The sequence below is a fragment of the Lacerta agilis genome, chromosome 3, assembly GCF_009819535.1.
Source record: "Lacerta agilis isolate rLacAgi1 chromosome 3, rLacAgi1.pri, whole genome shotgun sequence".
Lineage (NCBI taxonomy): Eukaryota > Metazoa > Chordata > Lepidosauria > Squamata > Lacertidae > Lacerta > Lacerta agilis.
Genome location: NC_046314.1, coordinates 58218604 through 58236826, shown reverse-complemented (window position 1 = coordinate 58236826; position 18223 = coordinate 58218604). Strand labels below are relative to the sequence as shown.

The 18223-nt window shown below is 40.3% G+C and overlaps 1 protein-coding gene across 13 annotated transcripts in view; it reads left to right on the top strand.

Annotated features, from left to right (window-relative positions):
* The window catches only part of MAP7 (microtubule associated protein 7), a 99729-nt gene that overhangs the window by 64401 nt on the left and 17105 nt on the right, over positions 1-18223 (top strand). For 6 of the 13 annotated variants that reach the window (XM_033143857.1, XM_033143854.1, XM_033143852.1 and 3 more), the window contains exons 4-7: positions 6260-6423; positions 6859-6976; positions 7865-7951; positions 10241-10351. In XM_033143857.1, the coding sequence (XP_032999748.1) occupies positions 6260-6423; positions 6859-6976; positions 7865-7951; positions 10241-10351 (480 nt within the window). The remainder of the gene's footprint in view (positions 1-6259; positions 6424-6858; positions 6977-7864; positions 7952-10240; positions 10352-18223) is intronic. The other 7 variants (XM_033143858.1, XM_033143859.1, XM_033143860.1 and 4 more) reach the window with 2 other exon arrangements.

Below are 18223 nucleotides of genomic sequence, written 5' to 3'. Positions count from 1 at the left end.
AAAAACAGTCCCCAAGCACAACAAATACACAACTTCTTGATACTGAAATGACAGCACCAGCATAAAACCAGCATTAAAAAAAAACCAGCTGCATAGTAGTATTTATTTAGATAACTCACCCAACTTATACTCACCCTGCTTCCCTGAAAGGAGTTGAAACAGCAGATAATTGCTTTACGCAGTCTGGCATTCTAAAAATATTCAGTCTGCCTCAGCAAGCTGCAGGAGTTGTGGGATTTTGTAACACTTCATTTAGAGTGTAAGTGCTGATGCCTTGTTCTGTCTGTATAAATTTTGATGTGGATCAGTTTTTCACTCTAGCTGCAAATAGGTAGAAATGCAGTTTAGTAAGGAACTAATTCCCTTCCCTCCTCCTGAAATGAGCCTTGTAACTAACTAATAGAAGGAACATTTCCTAGAGCAAGGTAGACCAACCCTTGGGGTCCTGTAGGCACATATTTGTAAACCAGTTGTTGTGGCTATCACACACATACACACTGCAACCTATTCTGTTGGCTACAATAGAAAGTCTTAATTTCAGAAGGGAGGGAGAACCTGTGGACACCAGGGAAGGCCTCTGCGGGCACATGTGTGCCCTCGGGCACAACTTTGGTGACTGGTGTACCCTATTCAGTTTCTTCTTCCACTTTTCAAAACTATTTTATTGGTTATCCAGGAGAAATAGTTAAACAATAGAGTGAAACCATAAAGTCTATCTTTGCTAGAGCTGCATGGTTTAGTAGATGTATTGCTCAGTTTGCAGCAGTTTGTTATAGAAAGGTTTATCTATACTGTATACAGTATCCCTTTTGGAAGCTGCAGTGGACAGAGTATGACTTCCTTGCACAATTAAGCAGCAAGGAGACTGGCTCTTCCATCAGTAGGGCCAAAGCAGAACCATGGAGCTGGAGGTGGCATTGTAGGCCATCAAGCTTGATGCAGAAAATCCAGAGCTAGAGCAGTGTTTTTCAACCTTTTTTGGGCAAAGGCACACTTGTTTCATGAAAAAAATCACGAGGCACACCACCATAGAAAATGTTAAAAAAATTAACTCTGTGCCTATATTGACTATATATAAAGTAATTTTTCAATTTTCCCCACGGCACACCAGGCAACATCTCGCGGCACACTAGTGTGCCGCGGAGCAGTGGTTGAAAAACACTGAGCTAGAGCACCCCCAAGAGATGGCCCATCTAGCCTCTGCTGCTATTGCCACTTACTTAGGAGGAGAGGAGTGGCCAGGTGAGTGCAGTGCAAAGACAGCAGCAAAGCCAATTTGGTTCTTCTGTTACTGTATTTGCACAACACCAATCTCCCTACAACCTCACCCTCTATCTCCCAGTAAGCAATGGCAGTGCAAACAGCCGGGGGTCAGGTGAGAAGCCGCACTGCACCATGCTGCCCACTACCATCCAAATGTTCAACTGGGGCAGCAGAGAACACTTTTTTGCAGACGCAAAGAAATATTACATTTCTCCTTTTCAGCTATAAACAGACTCACGTGAGTCCCAAGTGTTTGGAAATACAAGATCAGCCAAAAAGTGTGTGCAAACACTTTCCAGCATGATACACCAATATTTTCCTGGATTCTTTTTTCTGTGGAGAAATTGCTTAAGATGGGACAATGGAGCCTTCTAAATTAATTTTAAATAATTGCATTTATTGACATTTGTAAATTCATTGACTGTTTAGAGGCAGTATATGAAGGATGATTTTAGGGTTATGATGATTAAGTTGTAATGATAAATAATAACAACAACAACTACAACTACAACTACAAGGTTTATTAAAAGGCAAAAAAATATCAACAGCATTTCTTGTAACTTTCTCCATTATGGCAATTGAATATTATGCCCATGAGAGTTATTGTCTATAAAATTATTTCCACTTGATTAAAGACTATATAATGAACACAAGACTATATAATGCAAGTTAACACTGTTGATCAGATTTTTGTGCAAGCTGTCTTCTAGATATCTCTTTTTTCTGTCACCTGCTGAAGTTGCCAAGTCCACTGTGGACCTTTTTGAGGAAGAAAAGAATGTTGCCACTGAGGTGCTGGAGGCAGCCTTGGCTTCACATCCTCTCTCTCTTCAGGACAATTTAAAGTCAGCAACTTCTATGTCTTGCAGATGGATGAGAAAGGCTGTGTTTAGGGGGGGGGGAATAGTTAACTATTAAGGAAAGCAGTTGATGCTTTATGCATCCCCAGCGGCTGTGTCTAGATTTAGGCTATGTCTGCATTGCAGTTTTATTGCAGCTTCACTTTTATCAGCTTCGGTTTGAATTCCACAAAGTGTATTTCTGTTTGCTTTAATATTCTTCCCAGTTTTATCTCTGCATCAAGGAGCCATCCTGCCTGTGTCTGTACATCTACAGACAATTCAAGATTCTTCATTCGTTTCTTTTTCGTGCTTAATTCCCCTCCCCCTAAATTCTCGTTAATGATGTGGGAAGATCGGCAGGGGGTCATGCTTACTTTTGAATAAGGCCTTTGTTATTTTTATATTGTTTCCCTCTGTAGAGCTATCAGGGCAATGGAGCAATGATACATACAGGGCAAACCATAAACAAGGAGGCACAGAGTTCTTTTTATCTCCCGTTTCCCTTTTGCACAATTTCCATCCACATACATTTCAGAGCACTTACTAGGTTAGAGCAGGCCTTGCAGAATCGCACTGGGCTTCTTGCCCTCATTATGCAGGCCATCTGCATGTTGCATATGTTGTAAGACAAGCCAAATGTAGACAAGCGCTGAATGATAGATGAGATTTGGAGAGGGGGTAGTAGCATTATTAACTTATGGCTCAGTCAATATTTATTCCCTGAAGCAATATTGACTTACCACCCATGAGTTTCTATCACTTGAAACTTTGTTTCATTTCAAAGAGCAGCATTTCTAACTTATTGTTAATAATTATAACAGCTTTGTATTAAGGATTTTTCATAGGACATAATGTATATACATTTACATACAGCCATCTCTTTAAACAGTAGTAAGATACTTCTGTTAAGCTTTATTTACTGGTATAACTAGATCTGGAAGAATATATATCAAACCCTTGAAAAATAGCATCTTTTTGATTAAGTTATTAAAGGTGGCATCCTTCATCAGGATGCATGCAGTAAAGGGCAAGATGGCATCACCTCCCCACTCAATGTACAGAAGCTGACTGGACTGCCCGTTGAATCTTACTTCAACCCTGGCAGCGTTATCCAGCTCGGGAAATATGGTTTTCTTTATTTAAGTTGATGTGTTGCTTTGTTTTGTTTTGTGTGCTTGCTTGCTTGCTTTGTATATGGTGTTGTATAATACCCTGCAGCTGCACCTTTGGGTTGTTAGTAACAGTTGTTATGCTACAATAATTAACAAACACTGGTGACGATATAGCACTGTCCATCTTGTGTGAGACAGCGGGCTTGTTGAAGGAATCATGGCTGTGCCATGTAGCATGCACCTCTCTGTCTCCCATCAGATGACTGCAGCTACTGCCTTTCCAGCAATTGCCCCCCTTTTTCCTAATGGTAGCATACCCTCCAACATCCCAGTGATGAAAATGAGGATGGCAGTTCCATCTGCATGCCCTGTATACGTGTGTGTGTGCGCGTGTGTGCGCGTATGCGCGCAGCCTTGGTCATGGCAGCCAAGTGGAAACTCCACTTTCAGGGGCAGTCTACCCACCACTCCTCTCCACCAGCACCAGGCACTGAGCACAAAGATTCTGAATCCCCACCTATCTCCCCCGCCTGGTACTTGAACTCCATGGACCCGTTGCCTGGCATGCCCTGCTAGAAGCACACCTTCTGGCTGGCAGCAGGAAGGTGGACATCCTGCAGGGCTGGCAGTGGTGGGTGGGCCTTGATGAGGACCCTCTGGGTGCCCCCAAGAGCAGCAGTAGTTGCCTGAGTGCAAAGGCTGTCGTCGTCACCTCCATCGTCTGGTTCCTTCCTGCCACCGGAAGGAGAGCAGAGCCCAGGCCTCCTCCTTGGAGAAGAAGAGGTGGCTGCGCTCAGCTGTGCTTGAACAGGATGCAAGAGGGTGCACAGAGCACAGCTCCAGTCTCCTGCTAAGACCGGGACTGTGTGCATTTCTCTCTCATTTAAAATGTGCTAACTGACTTGCCACCCAAGAATGAGCATCTCTGAGTCCCGCACTCTTGCAGGAGACCAAAAGACAGAACATTCTGGGATCCAGTCAGAAGCCAGGATGGCTCTTGTAATTCCGGGATGTCCTGGTCAAAACAGGACAATTGCCAAGGATGTGGTAGGGCTGGCCCTGTACAGCACAGAGCTGAATAAATAATATACAGCCTCACTTCCCCCTGCTCCTGCCAGGTTAAAGTTGGAATCAGGGTATTCAAGTGTAGTACAGTAGTAATGCTAATGTTTCTATAACTGGAGGAACAAGCCATTCTTGTTTTGCTGTCTAGATTATCAGTTATTTGCATTTTGAAATGAACCGTAGCCCGAAAGGATGCCATTGCTATTTGCTTAGATAATCAAGATGTAAGCTAATTTATATAATATATCAGTGCTTGCAAGCTAGAATCTTACCTAATGCCATTGTGTTCTGCTTCAGTTCATTCATAAGAGAAGAGATTTTTAAATAGCTCCATTTCTCCAACTCCTGCCCAGCCCAGATACGTAGAGGAAGATTCTTTGAGATTTCAAAGTGTAAATTAATTTCTTGGCATTCAAAGTAGAATCCATGACTTGCCATCAATCTATAAGACAAAACTTATTACCTTGTTGGCAAGCCAGTGAGGTGTGGTGGAACTTGAGATAAAATTTGTATCAGTTGCTTTTTTATTTTTAGCAACTAGAGTTTCAGGTCACCTTCTGAAAATTTCCCCTAATCAGAGCCAGTCTATCCTGTACTCTGTTACCTGTTCTCAGGAACTGCTGCAGGACTTGTTAAATATTGATCTAGACTGCATTTTATTTTATTTGTTTTGTGTTGCCTGTGCATTTTAATTTTGTTGTGAGCTGCCTGGAAATGGCAGTATATAAATTTCTGAATAAAGTAAAAAAATATAGCATATATAATGGGTGGTATTCAAGTCCATGTTTGCACTAGTGCAAGAATCAGCACTAGCACAAGGGGTTTTTCCCCCCTCCTGCTCCCCCTTGCTGTCCCCAGATATGCTCTGGAGGGTAGGGAGAAAATTCAGATTTAGGGGAATGCAAGGGGAGGTGAGAGAAAGAGATGGTTTCATTGTATGAGGAGAAATTATTGCTCTGATGGAACGACCTGCTTAGCACATTGTTGAATCCAACCTATTATTATAATGCACTGTCATTCCTTTAGGGATAAACAAAAACTTACTCTAAAAAGTTGGTGGTTGTGTGTTTTTTTACTTGCTTGTAAATTACATCAGGACTTTTTAGTGTGAAATGGTATACAAATTTAATAAATTTTGCCTCGACCTCTTTATATTAAAAATGTTACAGATCTTCCACCTTGTAAGTATGCTTAGAATCATATCCTTAACACCCCTAACATTTTAGGTTGAAAGTATCTCAGAAAATGCACCCTAATCTCCAGATCCCTTCTAGGGATGTTATGAAATTACATTCATGAAGACTTCCCATCAGATACTGTGTGTGTGTATGTGTGTGTGTGTGTGTGTGAGAAAGAGAGAGAGAGAGAGAGAATGAATGAATAATTGATACCTGAGAACAAAACAAAAAACATTTTGAATGTACTAAAGTTACATGTAAAATGTATGTATGTAATAAATTATCATGATTCCCTTGTCCTTTTTGCCAAAATAGCTCTTCTTAGATTATAGTTATTAAATGCTAAAGGAAAGTATGTTTCAAAACATGATTGATAATGTGATAATTTAGCATCTTTTAAAACACTGCCAATGGTAGAATTTTCACAAATTCCCAAGGTAATTCCCCTCTCCCATCCATTATTATACAGAAGTGCTGTCAGTACGTGTAGATAACACAGAGCTTGATGGACCAATGGTCTGATTCAGTATAATCATGCCCCACTATAGAAGGTTTTCATAGTGTCCACCTATTGTTAATTTTTAGTACTTGGATATGGAATCCAACTTCTTAGCTATTTATATCAAAGCAAAACATCACCAATCATTGAATTTCTAGTCATGGGTAGAATAATGTAATAACCAACCTTATTGCAACTAAAATTGGCAATGATCTTAATACTAGAGTGCTGTTAAGGTGTTCAAACTGGGAATATTGGCAAGCAAACAGTATTGTAAGTGAAAATTCCTTTGCTGTTTAGCGGCAAGAGAAGCTGCCTGGGTAGAAAAAGAAGAGAGAGCAAGGCAATATTATGAGAAACATCTAGAGGAGCGCAAAAAGAAATTAGAAGAGCAGAGACTAAAAGAAGAGAGAAGGCGAGCTGCAGTGGAGGAAAAACGCCGACAGCGGATAGAAGAGGACAAGGTAAGTGGACTGTCCTAGGGGGATCTTCTGGGATGTTGAATTTTCCACCTCCAGCATTTACTTTTTTGCCACTAGCATCAGTGTGGGCTCCTTCCTGCATTCTTCCCATTGTGTATACAGTTTTAGATGTATTTAGATTTTTAAAATTGTTTTATTGCTGGTGTGTTTGAGTTTCTGGGCTCCTTTGGGTGGAAGGTCAGGATATAAATTTAAGAAATAAATGACTTGCTGGAAAAGTCTGTGAGCCACTGTTAATGAGCAGCAATGACCCACACAGCAGGATGGGTGTACTTGGTAGTTCATGCATGTCTCCATTCGGAGTGGCTCTTTGGGCACACCTGAAGATAGAACGCATTGTACCCTTGTTGATTGCATTGTCGCTGTCAAAATGTGGCTGTATCTGTTCAGACACTTAGCCGTGTGTTATCTCATTAGGAGCGCCATGAAGCGGTCGTGCGGCGTACAATTGAGAGGAGCCAGAAACCGAAACAAAAGCAAAATAGGTGGTCCTGGGGAGGTACACTTCATAACAGCAGCAGCATTAACAATACAGGTAAAGCAGGAGACCAGGTGTCTCAACCTGGCTCCCTGTCTTTGTGCTAATATGGGTTTATGGACGGTGATTGAGGAAGCCTGCCCACTCTTCTTGCCTTTTATGCCTAAGCGCTCACAAATGAGAAATTGAACTAATGCTTTGAGAACTGACTGCTCTTTTTCGCTCCATCTGTATTTGCACTTAATTTGCTTTGTTCGCCTCTTTCTTTCTCTCTCTTTCTGCCTGTCTCTTCTCTGACCTTGTGTGTGTGTGTGCCAGCAGTCTTTTGGTCTAAGCCAAACCCTTGAAAACTCATGTACTTGCCGGACTTTATTAATTTGAGTATTTTAGGGAAACAATGTGAATTCTTATATAAAAAGTGGAAGTGGGGATTTATTTTGTTGTTGCTTTAAAAGCCAATATTTGGCGGGTCCACTCATCAGCATAACTAATATTCATTAATATTGAAAAGCTTTTTAAGTAGTTTTCTCCTTTCCTCTGGAAAAGTTCAGTTTTGACAAAATATCAAGTACAAAATAAGTCACGCAGTATTTTCCCCAAGCGCATTCTGTGTATGCAGGTGTCATGTGATGACTTTAATTCTAAAGAGATGCCCAGTACGCTTTAACATTAGGAATTTGCATATATATTGAATACTTTCTTCTACACAAGCACAATAATGTGTGTTGCTGCTTTTATCATGAAACAAATATGTGTATCATTGCGCTTACCAAGAGCAAGTTCTTCATATTACTGCTAATTTCATTCTGTTGCAAAATCAATAAACAGTTGCTTTCCCATAACAATGTTCTACTTACTCTCTTTGCTTCTCTCTTTATAACTTGTTTGCTGCCTTTTAATTTTTTCTTTCCTTTTGAAAATCATTGTCTTGCATTCTGTCCCTAGGTTATTTTGTTGAATCATCATTCACCTTTCTCGATTTAGCAGGCTTGGAGTACCACTTCAGACCTCTGGGTGGTGCTAGAAAACCCGGTACATAAATCCCTGTGATATGTTGATTTTATTTTATTTTATCACCAGTAGTTTATCTCCTCAGAATAGGACCAGTACACCAGTAACTAAACCATCTTTTGTTAGAGACAGTGCATGCCTAACACTTGCCGCATAGACTAGAGCTGATAGATAGCCCCTGCCGTCTTCACATTTACCAAGCTATGATTGGGTGACTTAAAGAATGTGGCACAGCTTCTCAAAACACAGCATACAGTTTTGAAGGGATTCTGTTTATATACAGTATTTGGACTCACTCTCTCCCCCCCCCCCAACTTTCAGAAGCAAACAACATTTTCAAAATTCCTTTTGGGGGAATAAAGTTGTTCAGTTCTTTTTTATCCTCCTTTCTCCCCGTTTCCCACCTCTCATTTACAACTGAAATCCCTTTAAACTGTGTGCTTACCTTGAAGTAACTGTTAAGTTCTCAGTATGGCACAGCTGCTGACTTTGCAGCACTGGAAGAGAAGGGTGGTACAGTATGATAGTGCATTCTCAAACCTAGCCAGCATTTAAGGAAAGTAAAATAAACCCCATTGCAAAGTATGCGTGCTGCAGATTGCCCTTCAGATTACCATTCACTCCTCTCTTCCCTCTGTCCAGACATGCAGTTTCTGTCTACCCAAACAAACATGGCAAATGGCATTCTGGGCATGTCTTCTTCAGTGCTCTCTCCTAGCACTTCTTAATTTTTCCTTTCTAACCTCTCTCATCACTCACAACAGCTTGTCACAATCCCCCCCTCCCAGCCCCCATGCTTTCTCCTCACACTACTAGTTGCTTATTTTCTGTTACAGAAAAAAGAATGTCATACTAAAATTGCAGATTTTTCTGGCCTATCCTGTTTTTTGTTTTAAAAAAAAACTGGTGGTGGAGGAGAAATTTCACTCTAGGATTACAAAATGGCTAGGGTTGTATATCATGCTAGTGGAAACGGTGGAGAGGATAAGAAAAAGTGGATATGGATAACGAAAAAAGTCCTAATAAAAAGCGGCATATAGGTGTTAGTATAATGGCTGGAATGATTAGGATAGTATGACATTTGTCCAAATGGCCATTCAATAATGGATGCTTTTGGTAAGGCATCAGTTGTATTTGACACCAACTTTTCGCTTTTGGGGGAAGAACTCTCAAAATTATGTATTTGTTATTTAAATTTATATCCCACCTTTTCAGACAATGATGAAATAAAACAATTGCATAACATATGAAACACACATATAAAACAAACAACAAATATGGACAGATATCCCTATTTGCTTCAGGGCACAGGGTTAGATTTGTGCAAGCCTCTTCCCAAATAAGTTCTCATATACTTATGGATATTTTTTTTAAAAAAATTATATATGTTAACTGGATTGATATTTAGCATGATATAGCAGTAAATAAATAGTTTTTTATAAATAAAAAAACAAAGTCCATTAAATCAGCTTTATATCCTCTATAATTTATTTACAGGAATTCTTAGAACTTTGAGTCTGCCTAACTTTTCGTCCCCTTCTTTGGTCTCCTTTCTTGGCATGGTGTGCTGGCTGTATTCACTCCTGTCTCATCTTAATTATACAGGTGCTCATGATTCTGAAGCATCCTGGTCAAAAGGCTTACTTTCTTCTGGTTTGCATGACACGTAAGCTAATATGTGGCTTACTGAGACTCTGAGAATTCAGGCTCCTGGAGAGAAGCTTGCAGCTGCTTTGCCCCTGCTATGTCTTTTTTTGCTCCTACTACATCCTGGGCTACACCAAGCTTATCCTTAGTGTATTGTCTGAATCAGGGCCTGTGGTTAAAACCTTCTCCTCCTTAACCATGAGCTGTAGCCAAGGTTTGTTCATGCAAACCAGAACTTAGTAGCCAAATGTTCTTTTTAAAAAGATTTGTTTTTATAAAGCCCAAATACGGGTAGGCATGTCAATGCTTCTCTATCATTTCCCCATATTTCCTCCAGGATTACTGCATCACCTTTACTGTAAGCACAATGAGATGGACATGGAAATCTCATTGTGTTTATTTATTTGTCATTTCATTCAGATTTGTCTCATTAAAATGCTGTTTGTTTGGCTGAATGAATAATGATGGCAACCTGACATTATATCATTTTGTGCCCAGTCTTTGAGTCACCTACAAAGTCCCCTGAAAGTCCTTCCTGTTTGTTAAAGGTGCCATTTGATAGGGAAAAAACCTATTATTCTGGTATGCTTTTCCCTCTAGAGGACTAGGAAGTTGCATTTCTGCATGTGGGCTGTCAATTAGCATTATTTCCATTTGTTTTAGATCCAGACAGGCGATCTGTTTCAACAATGAACCTTTCGAAACATGTTGATCCAGTCATTAACAAGCGACTCTCCTCCTCATCTGCAACATTACTAAATTCTCCAGACAGAGGTACAGTTTTTTTAAAAGGAACAACTGAAAGGAAAGAGCTAAAATGTTCTGTAAAACCTCAGCAACTATTAAAGGCACTTTATTTACATTGCAAAGAGGAAAGAAAAAAGCTTCCAACACAAGACCATGTTTTGGAAAGAAAACAAAACACCACATATCTGAAATATTGAAACTTGCCTGAATCGGTACACTTAGCAAGTGCTAAAAGCAGTGCTTCTGTCAGGTTTTTTAGTAAATGAATTGAAAACTAAAGAACCAGCTCATCTATCTCGCCATACTGCATGGAATCCATTTTAATTTTTTGAACATCACCACTAGACCATACTCATTTGGTCATTTTATGTTTTTTTAACCACTTAAAAACAAGTTATTCAATTTCTCCAGGGCATTCAGATAACTGGCTTAAGTTGGGTAAGAAACTGGATATTCAGTAACTCTGTGATCTTACACAGTGACTTGATTAGAAAGAGAAGCTTTATTCCAAATCATATTTCAGTCTTGGGGTGGGGGGTGTTCAGCTAAATGAGATGCTTCTTTCATTTTAATGTTTTATTGGACATAGAACATAAAATGGGGTCTGTCTCATATGTTCGTTGCTTAGATACCGATAGATGAAATATACTATCTCAGTGTTAACCGAAAATATCCAGAGTGTTGTAATCTGGTTTGTTGCAGAAACTCATTTTTAAAATATAGGTTGAAATTTATTTATTTATTTATTTAAAAGGGGGATTATCAATTGTTTTAAGACAGTATTGTGAAACTGGTTGGAAGGTCTCATATGTTTGGTAAAACCAGTCTGCAATCCTATACACCCTTACCTGGGAGTAAGTACCATTAAATTCAATGGGACTTGCTTTGGGTAAACTTGCATAGGATTGTTCTGATTGTGTCTTTTCAATCTGTGGGGATTGCTTTCAGTATTTGTGTGTGCTTTTCTGCATGTATGGCAATATATGTGTCCCCATGCTGTGTTGTATGCCAGGCTGACAGTTCATATGCTGTAGCTTTGAAACATTGTCAAAGAGTGACTGATCTGGCTGTAACAAACTTTTAGGTAGCAAAGAAATTGTTCTTACACAAGAAAAATAGTTTATTTCTTTTCTATATTAATGCACAAAAACTTCAAAGATTCCCCCCCCCCAAAGTTAACTCTTCTCTTTAAAAAAAAGTTTAAGATTTATGATAAAATGTATTGGAAGTAAGGCTAGAAAAGAGATACACACTTCCTATTTATTGCAAGTGGTGTTTGTAGATAAGTGTGCCCGTTTTCAAATCACAAATTGAGCTTTGAAAGGAGTGGTTGTAATCGCATGTGCTTTGCTCCTGAAAAGCGCTCTCCTCTTAAACTTACTTTCCCAGTTCCCCAGTACATCCATTCCATGACAATTTAGACTTCTGTATGTTCAGGCAGAAGTGTTCATGTAATATTTAAATGAATGTGGAAACCCTGTTTTGCTGTGAAAATGCAGAGTGATTTTCAAAGTTGACTCTTGTCCTACCAAACTTGGTCCTTTAGATTCCCAGCTTCAGTTGTTGGAGCATGAAAGGGTTCTGAAGAGCTACCTGGGTGTCATTAAGAGTGCTACCAGCTAGGTTTCTTCGTAGTATCAGAGATTATAGCTCTCATAGCCCTGGTGGCATTGCCTTTGAGAATGCTTTGACAGGAACTATACCAGTGGTGGGTGGAGCCAGAAGCAAAAGTGGGTGGAGTCTCAGATGTATTTCCCCCCTCTATGTACAGTAGTACAGCTAGTTTTTCTCATATACCTCTCTCTATCTTGGATCTATTATCAGAGTTCAAGGACACATTTCATCCTGGCAAAAACTATCAGGGTGCAAAGCAGAGCTAGAAAGGGGTGTGGCCTGTGGAGAATTCCATGGGCCAGGTAGAGAAGTCTAGAGCAGGCATAGGCAAACTCGGCCCTCCAGATGTTTTGGGACTACAATTCCCATCATCCCTGATCACTGGTCCAGTTAGCTAGGGACCATGGGAGTTGTAGTCCCAAAACATCTGGAGGGCCGAGTTTGCCTGTGCCTGGTCTAGAGAGCTGTATTTGGCCACAATGCCTGAGGTTCCCCATATCTGATCTAGTGGCTGGGCCACTGTGAGAGCTAACTCTCCACACCCCCTCCCATTGCTGCATCCTCAAAAGCAGTTTTCCTTCTGACATGACATGACGTGACACTGGTATTAAGTGGAGGAAAACTATGTATGGGGAAAGCTCTTCTGTAATCCTAAATTGCATTTTTGGATCATGGCTTTAAATATGAATTGGAGCCAAGTGTCACATTTGCCTTTTAAACACAAGCATCTTTTGAGATATCCGAAGAATTAAATGCAATTTTAAGGACTATCAATTATGTATTCGCCCCAAAGGGTCAGATTGTCATCTATCTTCTCCCCCTCCATTACACAAATGTATGGCTGGCAGAGCTATACAAAAGAATTCCAGGTTTTTTTTCCTATTTGCCACTACATCTACTGCATCTGCTACTAAGTTGGTAGAGCATGAGACACTTAAACTCAGGGTCGTAGGTTTGAGCCCCACATTGGGCAAAAGATTCCTGCATTACAGGGGGTTGGACTGAATGACCCTTGTGGCCCCTTCCAGTTCTACAATTCTATGATTCTAACACAAGAAGAGGCTGGCTAGACCAGGCCAACACTAGTCCAGTATCCTGTTGCTCACAGTGGCATACCAGATGGCTGTTGGTAGCCCACACGCAGTGCATGAGTACAACAGGAGCAAGCTTGCTTATGAGCTTCAGCAGCTGATGTTCAGAGGCACACTCCCCCCAATACTGGAGGGGGTACACAGTCATTGTGACTAGGAGCCATGGATACTTTCATCCATGAATTTGTCCAATGCCTTTTTTAAACCATGCAAGTTGGTGACCGTCATGTCTTCCAGCAGTGCATTCCATATTTAAGTATGTGCTCTGTGAAAAAGTAATTGCTTTTGTCTGTCCTGAATCCTCGCATCATTCAGCTTCATTGAATGATCCTTCATTCTGGTATTATGTGAAAGGAAGAAAAAGTCTATCGAGGCACATTTTCTGTGTTTGTGTGTGTATCTATTGTATTTTTATGTGTGCACCCTTTGTCTTCTGCTCTTGTGGCTGTGCAGCATCTATGGTGTAGAACGAAAACCTGATTCCTGTAGCCCACCAGATGTTGGCCTACGTCAGTGCTCTGGGATGTTGGGAGTTGTGGTCAAGGAACATCTGGAGAGCCAGCAGTTGCCCACCCTTGCTCCCCAAAATGGCATTGCCTCACAAATTAGACTCCAGATGGCCCTTAGCTAGGCCAGGTTCAGGAGCTAAGCTGTGATGTGCAAAAGTGTGGTTATAAAGCTAGGACATTTTATTAAAAAAATTTCTACAGATCTTGCACCCAACAAAGACTCCCAGCTCAAAATATGAAGGGAACTTGCAGTCCTATCCTATGCATGTTTACTCAGAAGTAAATTCCCCATGCATAATAAATAGTACTAGTTTTTGGAACACACACACACACACACACACCGCTCCACTTACTTAGCTCCATGATGATTTCACAACAGGATTAGTAGAAAAAACATATTGTACATCAAATGAAAAATAGCTCTCTGAACCACCTGCAGGACTGTAGCCAAACTGGCTTTGTTTTTAGATTGCATGGGTGGACTCAGCACATCAGCTCCACAAACCCCACACATAGTGTAATCTGTGCCTGTGCAGGAGGTGATCCATATTGAGATCAACATAAATTGTACTGTCTGCAAAGCCCAAGGTTCTTTGAAAGTACAGGTTCTGCAACCTGATATAAGTCATATCAAAGAGGCCATTCAAACTTTTGTACAGCGACAGCAAATAGGAACTACTGAAAGTGGCATTATTGTTGCCATTTAGCTGGTTGTTGACAACTTTCCAAGTAAATAGTTGTCTATACCCACCATCCATTTGGAGCACCCTAAGTAGTTTTCCACTAATGGATGCATTAAGGTAACACCACACTGAAGGACTATGCCTCAGTGACAGGCCACATGCTTTGCATGCAGAGGCTCTCTGGGGCAATACCTGCATTCCAGGTAGGGCTAGGTAAGACTCCTATCTGAAACCCTGGCTGAAAATATTTAGCTAGATGGACTAATAGAGGCAGATGGGTTCAGTACAAGGCAGTTTCATATGCTCTGTATATGTAGCAGTTTCCATGTGACACAAATTTATCCATTGTTGACTGTACTTAGAAGGACCAATTGAAATAATTGGACTTACTCGTTTCAATGGGTCTACTCTGTCTCTATCACACATTGTCTCTTATGCATACAATAAATAAATTGAGTACAACTATTTTAATTGTTCAGAAAACTGGTTGTTAAAAGTATAAAATGCTAGCATACTTTTGCACGATTGCATTTTGAATTTAATTTTTCGATTATGCCTCTAGTTACTAGGTAAAGGAGGGGGATGCAGGTGGTGCTGTGGTCTAAACTTGCCGATCAGAAGGTTGGCGGTTTGAACCCCCACGACGGGGTGAGCTCCTGTTGTTTGGTCCCAGCTCCTGCCCACCTAGCAGTTCGAAAGCATGTCGAAGTGCAAGTAGATAAATAGGTACCACTCTGGCGGGAAGGTAAACGGCGTTTCCGTGCGCTGCTCTGGTTCGCCAAAAGCAGCTTAGTCATGCTAGCCACATGATCTGGAAGCTGTCCGCAGACAAACGGCAGCTCCCTTGGCCTATAAAGCGAGATGAGCGCCGCAGCCCCAGAATCGTCCGCGACTGGACCTAACAATCAAGGTGACTCTAAGCTTCACTGTTGGCTTCCACAGTGCACATAATTCAGATGCGTAAAAAATAAATAAATCAAATAGCTCAGTCATTTTGCTCTAAAACATAAAATATATGTTCAAAACCTTTTACTGGGGATGTAGCATACATTTCAGTTAGTCCTGAATCCTGAGTTCATAAATATTCTGGTGCTGTTTGCAAAATCTGAATAGTTACTGATGTTTTTGAAAAGTTCCATTCCAGAGTTACATTTAGCCCATTTCTTTCATTTACCTGTTTAGACCAATTTTAACAGTAAATAATGTAGTTGTAGTATAACAACAACAAAGTGCAATTTCCTTTCTAAAATCTAATCTGTTATGAACATATATTCACTAAATATCCTGAGGATGTTAAAATACTTTCCCACTTTAAACAACAACAACAACAACAACAACGATAATAATAATAATAATAATAATAATAATAATAATAATAATAATAATAATAATAATAATTTATTATTTGTACCCCGCCCATCTGGCTGAGCTTCCCCAGCCACTCTGGGTGGCTCCCAAACGAATGTTAAAACAATACAGCATTAAATATTAAAAATGTCCCTAAACAGGGCTGCCTTCAGATGTCTCTTAAAAATAGGATAGCTGCTTATTTCCTTATGTATTGGGTTCAGATTTCAGACATAAGTAAATTTTCTATTTGATAGGAAAAAATGGATACATTTTTTTTTATTTCACAGCTGTTTGATAAGCCAACCCAAGAGAATTACTCTTAATTGTTCTAGCATGACCCCTCGGGTCAATGAAAACTAAATGGGAGCTCAAGACCTCATTTTTCTGAAGAAATTATGCAGCACCTAGCTAAGTGTCCTTCCCTTGTTCATAGTGCCTACATGGGGCTAAATTTAACTGATTCCTACTGAAGCTTCTTCATGGCTCTGCTTAGGAGAAAGTACCACAATGCATTTGAACTTTTCTTCCTTTTTGTTACAGTGCTTTGGAGTCAAAATTGTTCGCCTTCCAAATAGTTTCACTTTGATTGCCCAGTGGGAAAAGATCTCTGCTTTTCTCTTTATTGATCTTCAGCTGGTAGAAGCTGATGTGGAGTGTTTTTTTTTATTAAAATTGTTTAGATATGGGGCAAATGGGCTTGCTAATTTCATCCATCAACATATAACTTTGTAATATCCTACCACTTTTCTCCTAGACATATAAAGCATTTGTGTGTGTTCTGTCACCACATATATTCAGAACCTATTTCTGCAAAACTTTAGATTCAATTCTGTCTGACCTGTTCTAGGCACTGAAGCTCTGACCCAGTTTTACGTTACTCTTCCTGTCCAACATGCTTATGTTATTTCTCACCAGTACTGGAAGAACTGGATGTTGTGGTATTTCTGATCTTGGGAAGAAGCTGTGATATTCTACAACTTCTCTTCTCTGGCATTACATTTCTGGCAGGAGGAAAGCACCAGCAATGACAGGAGGGTGTTACTGCCATGCACCTTCCTCTTAGTGCATGAGGACCTGCATGCGCAGAAGAGATACATGTGCATAGCCCACCACCACACCGGTCTCTAATTTTGGCCTAGAACTGTGTTGACAGCAAATTTTACAGAAGCATCTAAAACGTGCATGATAGCAAGTGAAGTTTATTTTGCTTTTCTGATACAATTTTTTGTGGGGGGGGAGGGGGGTACAAATGCATTATGTTGTTAACTTGGCAATTAGCTTTTACAGCTTTTTCTAGTTGCTAATATATAACAGTGCCAACATTACTTTTATTATTTATCAATATTGAACCACTGCAGAACTGGGAGAAACAAATGAGTAGAAAAATAATCAGTTCAGTAACCTATTGTACTCAGGTTTTCCAAGGCAATTTTTTTTGGGGAAAGAGGTATTTAATTCTTCCCATGCCTACTGATTATGACTTGCAAATCCCCCATTCCCCCCCCTACTTCCAGTTTCAGAGTCTGACTTGAGAGGAAAATGTGGTAAAATGCTCCCCAACACTCAGTTTCACCCATGCATTCGTGTTAAAAGGAAAATGCAAGGTTCCAGGCTCTCAGTTTGCCTCCAAGCATGTGTTTCTATCTTAAGTTTCAAGGTGCTGATACAGAAGAAGCAGGAGGCAGGGAAATGAAAGGGCAGCAAGAGCAATAGTACTCAACAATGTTTCTTCCTTGAATCTTTCAATTATTTTCCCTCCCATAAACTTGTACTTTGCTAGTGAACAGTTTATTGAAGCGAATGTGTGCGCGCAAAGTGGCGGAGAATGAAATCTGCTGACTTTCATAGTAGGCAAAGAAAAGTGGTGCCCGGAACAGCTCATTGGGGGGAAATAATGCAAATGGTGTTCCTCAAGATTTTATTGCAATGCCTCCCTCCCCCCCCCCCTGCATTTTTAAGATTCAAGTTTTAATGGTCACAGGTGTGCCTTAATGGGGGGCATACATGGTATATTTTTTACTTTATGTAATCTGTCTGGACATGGTTCTGTTAACGAAAAACCTCTTTTGCAGCAGTTTATTACATAAGAGCATTTATGCAGGCAGCCTACTATGAATGTGAAAATTTTTGTTTTGCAACTCCATTTTTCCCGGGGTGATAAAATTAAAGCAGAATAGGGCATAATGTGTAAGTGGGGAGGAGCATTCAAGTTCCTTCCAGGAAAAGTTTGAGATGTGGTTGGTGCTTCAGGGTTGGATGAAGTCTTAAGTTTCACTTGGAAACAAGGGCTTCTGAAGTTAAGTTGTGATTAACTTGCCCCCTTGGTTTCAGTCGGACCTGTGTTTAGCTAACTTAATCTGGATCCACTTATATAATGCTTTTATCTGTCTGTTTCTCTGTGGATGCGTACCAGTTTCAGAAGAGATTACTTCTTTCCCCGCATTGGAAGAATTGTTTCTCCATGTATGTGAAAAGCGTGACATAATCATCTGAAAAATGGACTTTGAAGCAATTCTAGTGTGTCATGAAACCTCTGTGTTAGGCAAGAAGCAGATTGATGAAGCTTATTGGGCAAGCTTTCACACTTTCTGCCACTACTTGTTGCAGATTGAAAGGAAACATGTGCATCTCCTTTGTGTGGAAAATCATGCA